This window comes from Mya arenaria, chromosome 6, assembly GCF_026914265.1.
Source record: "Mya arenaria isolate MELC-2E11 chromosome 6, ASM2691426v1".
NCBI lineage: Eukaryota > Metazoa > Mollusca > Bivalvia > Myida > Myidae > Mya > Mya arenaria.
This window is the reverse complement of record NC_069127.1, coordinates 60,888,958-60,898,817: the sequence shown is the minus strand read 5'-3', so window position 1 is coordinate 60,898,817 and position 9,860 is coordinate 60,888,958. Positions and strand designations below refer to the sequence as shown.

Below are 9,860 nucleotides of genomic sequence, written 5' to 3'. Positions count from 1 at the left end.
CTGGGTAAATGAACATAAAAATCACAAACATGGAAGAACAGCACAAAACTCCACAAGCAGCACAGTGCATACATACAGACGCATCGGAGTTGCAGCGGTTTTGTCTCACAATATGGAAGACATTTCGGGAGGCCGATTGCGTTTGCTTCTAGAACTCTATCCGGAGCAGAGAAAAACTATTTAGTTCTTGAAAAGGAGGACATAACATTGGTATTTTGAGTGAAAAGATTTCACCAATGTCTGTATGGAAACAAATCTGTGTTTCTGTCGGACCATAATTTCCAACAACGGCAGCCGCAAGAATACAGCGATGGGCATTGACATTGGCAGGTTACGAGTACTTTTGCGTGCAAGGCAGAACCAAGCATTGGCAATGTTGGTGATCGAAGTCTATTGCCGAGATATACAGTGGTTTCCGAACCGCCCATTCCAACGGAAGTCGTTTAGCCGTTGAACAATTGGATGAAACGCCGGTTACATCACAACAAGTCAGGCTGTGCGCGAAGAGATTCTGTTATGTCAAAAGTTGCTGTGTTTCTGCAAAAGGATTGGCCGGAGAAATATCGAAATAAGGACTTTAGACCTTATTTTACTGTTATAAATGATTTGAGCATGCATGATGGATGCATTCTTAGGGAAAATCGTGTAATTATTCCTTCACGTGGACGTGTAACGATGTTTGACATGTTGCACGTAGGACATCCATGCGCAAAAATGATGGAATCCTTAGCCAGAATGTTGTGGCATTTAATGGACACTGAAATTGAAAACCATGTCGAACACTATCAATTATGTCAGACAAACAGAAACATGCCTGCAGAAGCGAAATTGCATCCGTGGGAATGGCCGCAACAACCTTGGGTGAGACTGCATGTCGACTATGCATATCCATTCATGGGGGAAAAGTTTTTGGTCATAAACTATGCTCATTCGAAGTGGATCAAAGCATTCGATACGAACAATGCTACTTTAGCAGTGACAATTTAACTATTACAAAGGATATTTGCTACATATGGACTATGTCAGCAACAGGTCAAAGACAATGGAAGTGTATTCACTTGTTCAGAATTTGACGAGTTCATGAAAAAGAATGGCATAAAGCACATTCGAGTTGCGAGTTACAACGAAACGAGCAATGGTCTTGGAGAGCGAGCTGTTGGGCTAATCAAAATAGGGTGAAAGAAGCAACTTCATGGGACTATTCGGCAAAAGTTGGTAAAGGTGTTTCTCACATTTCGACTCACACCGCAGACGACACTTGGCGTAATCCCGAGTGAACTCCTTTATGAAAGAATATTAAGGTCAAGGTTAGATTTGGTAATGCCAAATTTCACTGAAAAAGTTCAAAATAAACAGGCAAATACGAAAACCTTTTATGATACAAAGGCAAAAGACAGAAAATTTCAGACTGGAGAAAAGATCTTTGTGTGTGAAACTGTTAGAAAATCATGGACACAGGGGACAGTTATCAATCAAACAGGCCCGGTTTCATATGAAATTGAAGTAAATGATGGTCGTTTGTTGAAAAAAAACATGTGGATCAATTGCGTGACCGATACTGTGTTGTTATCACAGAAGTCACTACAGTCAATCTTTAATATAAGTCAATAAAACTTTCCCCATTATGATTAAAGCACGCCAGATAAACTGATAGATCTAAGGATTGTACGACCCTCCATTCAATATACACACTTTCACCGCTTTACAAATTCAATGACTAAATCCACAAATTTATTGCTGGTATGATTGACCGATTGTCGCCTTGGCGGTGAATCATTAACGGTATCAATTAGGACAATGTCTAAAAGTCTTTCCTTTTAATTTATAATCACTTTTTGCCCTGTTCCACCATCTAAGTCTCCTATCCTATCTTTCTGATTTAACTAACTCTGTCTCAATATCACAAATACATCAATAGTATACATTGTATGGATAGTGGAAATTTCCGGTGTTTTATACGAAACTGCGATTTATCAGTCCTCATCTAAATTGAAGAACGTTTTATTTAACTTCATCCATAGTAAACAGTCAATATCATTACGTATAAGTTTAACACCCTTACGCGAATTGTCTCTTATATATGTTATTACTCCCCCGCTTTATCTTTTCGCCCGCCTGTGTTGACATTGCCTTAATAAATAAATTGGATAACTATAACTGCTTAACTCACTAATGATTTTATTAGACGTCCACGTTTCATATAAAGCAATGATATCATTTTGCGTAATAAATTTTGTAAAATCACTATTACTTCGTTGAAGTTTCGTTTGTTCTTCAACATTCCACGATAGGAACCTTATTCCCTTCCCATTCCTGTCCTAATGCTGTACATTCCCGAATGCCTGTGCTGCCCTTTCTGGTGCGATGTTTTCCTGTCATAATCGAAAGCACGACAAGTAAAAATCATGAGTTTTATACATTTCAGACAGTCAGCATGAATGACGGTTTTGCACTTGGTACACTATTGACCGAATAGCTCCCCAAAAAGGGAGGTAACTATTGCTCATACGTAAACTAAAGTGCAGTCTGCTTCGAGTCTGTCTTGCTGTTAATGTTGATTTAAAGGTGTTCTTCGTAATATGTTATATTGTTTTAAAATGAGGTTTGTTAGTAATAGTTTCTACTATATAATGTCTGTTTTAGTAACACAACACTGATGATTTTAGACGAACTTCTTACAAAAACACGATTATTGAGATATCGAAAGTAAAATTCATTTATTGCATATAGTCATGAATAAAATTCGAAAGTGACGTATTTTCTGAAAATACACATAAAAAAACTTATGTTTTAGAATTTAATGATTTTAACCCATTATAAACATTGGCTTCTGAATTTAGTTTATTGATCTTCATTGATAATATTGAAATAGTTAATAATTTATAATACTGTGAAACCTACCGGGTAAATGATTACTTTGTTACTTTTTAATACATTTTGCTCCCTCAACGTGGGCTCTTTATTTTTCTGCAGAATTTTAAACATATATACGTTATACTGTACAAAGCAGTTCTTATTATATCATTAACCGCACTAAATCCGGAGATATTAGCGATGCTCACATTTCGAAATCTCCACGAAAACAGCCATTTACTTCAATGATTGCGTGTGATCCAGGCTAAATTTATGTGCAATGTATTTTGTCGTAAAAAGGACATTATTAAATGCCTAGGTTTATAGAAACAGCGGCATGATTTGTCCTGATATCGCTTTGCCCTTGTCATTAAGAAGATATTGAAAATGAAATCGAAAGTAGCACTTTGTAGCGTTTCTGCAGATAAAAATGTTCCAAGTGGCGGGGCAAAAATGTGTCTAACGAAGGTACAAAAACGCGCCAAGCGATTGGTGAAAATGCAAAAATGCACCATACAAACGATATACGTTTGTTTTGGATCAGTTTTATATTGTTAACAACATAATTGTTGTCCTATTGGACATCGTTATCGTAAAGATGTTTTCAATTTCGCATGTTGAACAATCCAAGATGTCAAAGTCACGCTCCTGATAAATCTTCCTACAAAAACAATGAGACAAACACCTTGTTATTTTTCAATAGTTAAGAAAGAGAAATATATGATCTTATGGAAACTAAAACAACACTAATTGTTCTTCAATTTTAAATGTTTTAAATTTTATGTAAAACCAGAAATATAAATATCATTTAACAATAAGGTGAAATTAATATCTGACAAATGTTTTCAAAAGTTATTCGTAACATACAATAAATTGAAAATGAGGTCGTAAGAAACTCTTGAAACTCTTTTGTTTTGACAATTAATGGTTTGCCACTTTTATCAATGCAATCGTAATTTTAATTCCTGGTATCACCAAATGTATTCCTTGTACATCATCTGTAGCAGTTTTATATCCGTTACGTTTCTACAAAATAGCTTTAGTAACACACGCTTAACAATTCGAATAAGCTAAGTCAGTCAGCATTCTGAACAATGTTTTGAAACATAGGCTGACTCTGTGAATGTTTGTCTTGCTAAAATGGAACTATTTCGGAATGCGAGTATTGTCTCCTTGTACAGACGAGCAAAAACAGACCGGGAATTGCATTTGATTCATATTAAAGAGTGTCATCCGGAAGTGTTCTTTACTTTGTTTGTGCGTTTGGGATGAGCGTATTAAAATGTCAACATATTACGCATAGCTCTTAAAGGCCATCTGAAGGTGACCTGATAATTCGTTCTGCGCCGTCTTTAGTAACTTCCAAATAGTTCCTTTTCAACGTTCATTGTAAGTTTTCCTATCAAATGTAGACACTTTCGGCTAAACGATGTAATTGCATCGATCGCCAATGACATTACAATAATATTACAATAAATAAAACCCTAACTATCGTCTTCGCTTCGCAATGTTATGAATAGATAACACACTTCACAGTGTTAAATCGATTAGCGCGAGTATGTGATGTCATTTTCACATCAAATATCGATCATGTTGATATTAGACATAAGTTTATTAAGTATACTTTGATTTTTATTTATCTTTATTTGATCTACCATTTCGTTTATCAATTGAAAGAATAAGCACAATGTTGAAGGTACTGCCAGTTATTTCATTGCTTTCATTTGTAGCTGGCTACACTAATTCATAGTGTGCTGAATACAAATGTATTGTTTTCGTTTGATCCTTAAACAGCAACTCGAGTCATATCTTTGTTATTTTTTTATATCGAGTGTCATTAAGCGACCTATCATTAACTCATTTAGAAATGAATGTTCAATGTTTGATTGTTTGTTGGCAAGGAAAGCAACTCCTTTTTAATTAAGTTAACCAAAAATGAGTGCCCTATCCAGTTTTGTTACCATGATAGGTTTATTGATATACATCTTAGTGAGATTCTTATAAAAACAAAGTATCATAATATTCATCTTCCGCATGTTTATATATAAATGTGATACTCCTTTTTCACATTAAAAGTAAATCATTGCGAAATGACCGGTTTTTAAAAAATACAACTTGTTGTTTCTTTTCTCCATTGTTTTCATATTTTGCAGGCATAATTCTAAAAAAAAAAAACAAATGAATACAAATTGTTTTATAAAGCAATAGATCTAAGTTATAAACGATGACACGTATATTTTGGACAGGGTTTCGAATTAATTCATTTTATTTTTTCATTATTAAATCTTTTAATTCCGGTTCGAATTAAGAATACCTTGCAAACATGCGTAATTCATTCTATCGAAAAAGACATCAATATCATAAACGACATATCGGTTTCGAATCGAGCGATCATTTAGCACAGTTGCTGTTATTACAAAGGCAAAAGAACATTTTGTCCAATGTAAAAACATTTGTATCATTTTCTAATATACATATTGTCAAGCAAAGTAATTTTCCTATTTTCGTTTTGATAAAATTATCAACAAATGTGAAAGTAATGTCTTTCTGTAATTTCTACGTTTGTCCTTGTTTAAAATATGTTTTGTTTCATCATCTAACGCATGATTGCATATAATTATGCAGAGAGCTATCCGCCAACGAAGGAAGAAGAGCGTGTTGTGTATCGGCGATATCGATCTATTGAACAAGCAGAGCGTGATAGTAAATCGGCGATATCAATCTATTGAACAAGCAAAGCGTGATAGTAAATCGGCGATATCTATTCATGTAACAAGCAGAGCTTAATAATGTGTCGGGGATAACCGACTATTTAACAAGCAGAGTGCGACAATGTACCAAGGCAAGTCCGATTATGGAACGAGCAGAGTGCGATAGTGGGACGGGGATGTCCGATCACGAAACAAGCAAGGTGCGATACTGTAACGGGGATGTCCGATTATGTAATGAGCAGAGTGCGATAATGTACCAAGGGATGTCCGATCACGAAACAAGCACGTTGCGATACTGTGACGGGGATGTCCGATCACGAAACAAGCACAGTGCGATACTGTGACGGAGATGTCCGACCACGAAACAAGCACGGTGCGATACTGTGACGGGGATGTCCGATCATGGAACAAGTAGTTGGGATCTGAAATGAAGGACACGAGAACGCTTCATGTCGGTGATGATGGGCCAGGATTTGGATGAACCTCGCCTGCTATTGTTATGCCATTACGAAAAAAGTAAAGGGCTATAGAAGCTTCGAAACATTACTGAAACTTTATCGGTGGAAATGTGGTTATTGTAAGAATTTCACGATGCAGTAATTCTGGAGCGTTTTTAAAAGGCGGTGAATGCAAAAAAGCTATTTAAAAGGAGCTGAGAAGAAAGCCAGTTTCATCTGTAGGGTCAGCTAGTGAAAGAAGTTATGAATTTATAATGAAGTTAACAATGATACAGTCAATATGCTTGAGGTATACAGAGCACGATAATGCAGTTACGGGTCTTGTCAAGTAGATAACAAAACTATTGAGATTTATTAATGACTCGTCTGCAAGGGTCGTACGCGTGTAGAAGATGGTTGAGGTCACGACCTACTTTGATAAACACAATTGTGATTCGAAACACGTACTAGACTTAGTAATTAGGCCATTATGATGATTGTTGGTGTAGAAAACACTAGTGTTTAGGTTCACAGTAGGAGTACAAAATTGAGATACAGTGAGCTATTTTGAATGGAAGATTGCATTTGAAAAGAAGAAATGCTGTCCTGTTGCACTCAAGGTTGATTGTAATGATATCTAAGGGAAATAATTATGATTAGATATTGGGATCGTATGAGTAACTTTTATTTCCCTTGAAGGTAAAAAACAATGCTTTTTACATTAAACATATACAGTATACAATGAGAAAACGATGGAGGTAGTATAGACTAAATTCATGATTACATGCAGGTTATGGTAAGAGAGTCACGAAAATACATAAAAAAATGCAAGAGAAGCAGTAGCTCGTAGGTAATGTATCTAGTTCATAGACAAAAATGCTTTTCGAGAAGAAATAATTAGGTACAGTGCAATACATATTTTTCACTTTTCGAGTCAGAATACTATGACGAGATCAAGAAAATTGCAGATGAAATAGCCAATAAATAGTCAAAATGTTATAAAAAGATCCAACATGTTTTTTCCATACAGAGGTTTAATACGCACTATACTCGATTGGTTTTCAGTTACAAGCACTGAGAGATTGCAAAAGTTAAAAAAAATGTCCACGTTAGAACATAGAAGCCTAGTTGTTGCATTCATGAACAGAGCTAGAGTTTAAACTGATATGCTAAGGATAAAAAATGTCAAACACCTTGGATGTATGTGCTATTGTTCCGTGTTTCTTGTTTTGGCGTGAGCAATTAAACGGTGTTTCCACCTACAACTTGTTTCTATAGTTGTTCATATAAAAAAACGGTAAAAGGCGTAGTGTCTTACGTGTACGAAGGAACTTAAGTTTTATTGTGGATACTGTAACTTGCCGGGCAGATGGAGCATTTTTTTATACATGATGCGTAGGTTTACTTTTCTTAACGGAGTATTTCCACATGCTTTTCATATGTATCTTCAGTTATTAACTTTCCACGGAATTTACGACGGACGGACCATTTGCACGAAATAATACCTTTTCAGGATTTATGACACTTAAAGTTATATAAATACCAGAGTTTGCAGTTATTGGGGAGGTCTCAATTTGGATTATAACATTCTTGTTGATTATTACGTTTTAGAAATTTGTCTTGAAATTCATATAAATAATAAAGCAGGAATGCTTGTTGTTGGATGTGTGATTTATGTATTCGTTATAAGCCGAACAAATACATTAAATTAAAAGTTCCAAAGTGGGGATAAAAAGTTGTTCAGTACAATCATTATATAAACTAGTTTTATTGAGGAAATGCCATTAAAATCGCCACAAATGCGTCAATAACCCGAGTTAATAAATTAAACACTAGCACTCTAGAACAAAGTTACAAAAATAGTTACTACACTAGTAACCAAAGCTGCTAAAATTAAAAACGATCGCCTAAGCACTGTCAAACATGGTACAAGAAATAGACTACTAGGTACACTAGCATGTGTATAATTGAATACGTTGATTATTATCCGGACGATACTTATTGCACGGTTATGCTCCGTCTACGTGTTACTGTCTCGATATGGGAGTTATTGTACAGAAGTACACAGAAAGGAGTTCACAATATAGTTTGTATAGAATTGTAATTATTATATTCAAATGACAGAAAATTCCGACAAAAAAAACCCAATCCAAGTCTTGCATGTATCTAAATATATAGAAAAAGTTGTTTCCAAAAAAACTCAACTAATATCAATAAAATAAAATGTTGGTCCTAGTATTATTAACAAACTTTAAAACACTTTTTTAAAACACAGCCCTCTACTTCATAAACATTCGCTAGTACAACATAATTCAAAATATGATTTTATTCCGTTTAACTCAAATCATTCTACAAAGAAGTAAATATTACAAAAACATGATTGATTCCATTTCAGATAATACAATTGATCAAAAATTTGTTGAAGGGATTTAGCCGTCAGTATCTTATTTTAAATACGCCTAATGATTTGCCAAACTTTAATTATTTGTACAAAAATGTGCTTTTACAATTTCAGAAGCGAGTCGCTTTAAAAAGAAGAAAGTTACACGATTTATGGCATAAACAAAACAAGTGTTCTTAGCCTGATCCTGTTTCAAGGGACAAATTACCGTTTAAGGGGCCAGGATCCTTTTCGTCTTACGATCAGAGCTTGGTTTATATATTACAGAAGGGAGAAAACATAGTTATTTAATATTTATAAGTTTTCGTAACATTGGTACACCTTCCTTATTATGTATCAAAATGGTACCACATTTAGTCATGGCCGGAAACAGTATGCACAAGAGTTTTGATGTTCAGCTTCCTCGCGAACAAAAAAAAGCCCCCACTCTCCGGAGCGGCACCTCCACCGCCCCCATACTCCTGCACAGCACCAGAAAATTCTGGATTAGACCTCCCGGTTGCGGCTCCCGAGTCATCGTCGTCGTCCTTCATGGCCTTGCAAATAAGACAGCACACGATGAAGGTCAGGATGAGAACGAGACATGCAGAGGTCAATGATAGAGCGAATGAGTAGCCCAACGAGGAACCAGAGTATTTTGAAACCCAGATCATGCACCCTATGAAGCTAAACAGACCTGAAAACGGAACAAGACGACCCTGGTAAAACATCTCAGTGTGCTCTGATCTCTAAGCCAAATTTTTATTTTTGGCGATCTGTAGTAGCAGCAATTCTTTTTTCTAACAAATCAGCAGAATGATTTGTTCATGAATAATATGAAACTTAAACTGCTATTAACAAAATATTAATTTTATGGTGTTAACTTCTTGTGAAAGACGATATATTTCTAAGCAAACCCTTTAATTTCCTAAATTTCCAAAACGTTTTTTGTAACGTATAAACTCGACAACAATAAACTGCGATCATGCATAAGGGTACATGCTTAATGGACCTATAATCTAAATTAATATATATGGATTACTTTCCACGCGGTGCAAACCATACCTGTCCTCACCCGTTGGCCTTGCATTACAAACCAGTCAAGGTTGTTTTATGTCTTGTTTACAATGTGGTAGCTTTGTAATTATAGAATACTCCAACCAGCATGAACAATACACTAATGATGTTTTAGTATACAAGAGAAAAATAACACTGAGGAATATTCGTCATTATTATGGCTGCAGTTCTTACCTGCAACAGGGTACAGCATGCCGCCAATAAGGCCACACCAACGGGAATATTCATCATCTTTATTGCAAAAGATCTCAATACACATGCAGAACACCCCGAGGAACATCATTCCAAAGGCAGTGGCATGGAGTCCCATCACACGGGGGTCTAAATCTGAAATATACATTCATTGATGTAATACGGTGTGTTCATCAATCTGTTAAAAAGTATTCGATCTGTATGTAAATA

General features: G+C 35.5%; 1 protein-coding gene across 1 annotated transcript in view; it reads right to left on the bottom strand.

Moving 5' to 3' along the window:
- Window positions 1–7,864: 7,864 nt before the first annotated feature.
- The window catches only part of LOC128238505 (uncharacterized), an 89,430-nt gene continuing 87,434 nt past the window's right edge, over window positions 7,865–9,860 (bottom strand). The window contains exon 3 of the mRNA XM_052954491.1: window positions 7,865–9,078. Coding sequence (XP_052810451.1) covers window positions 8,756–9,078 — 323 coding nt within the window. The 3' untranslated portion in view covers window positions 7,865–8,755. The remainder of the gene's footprint in view (window positions 9,079–9,860) is intronic.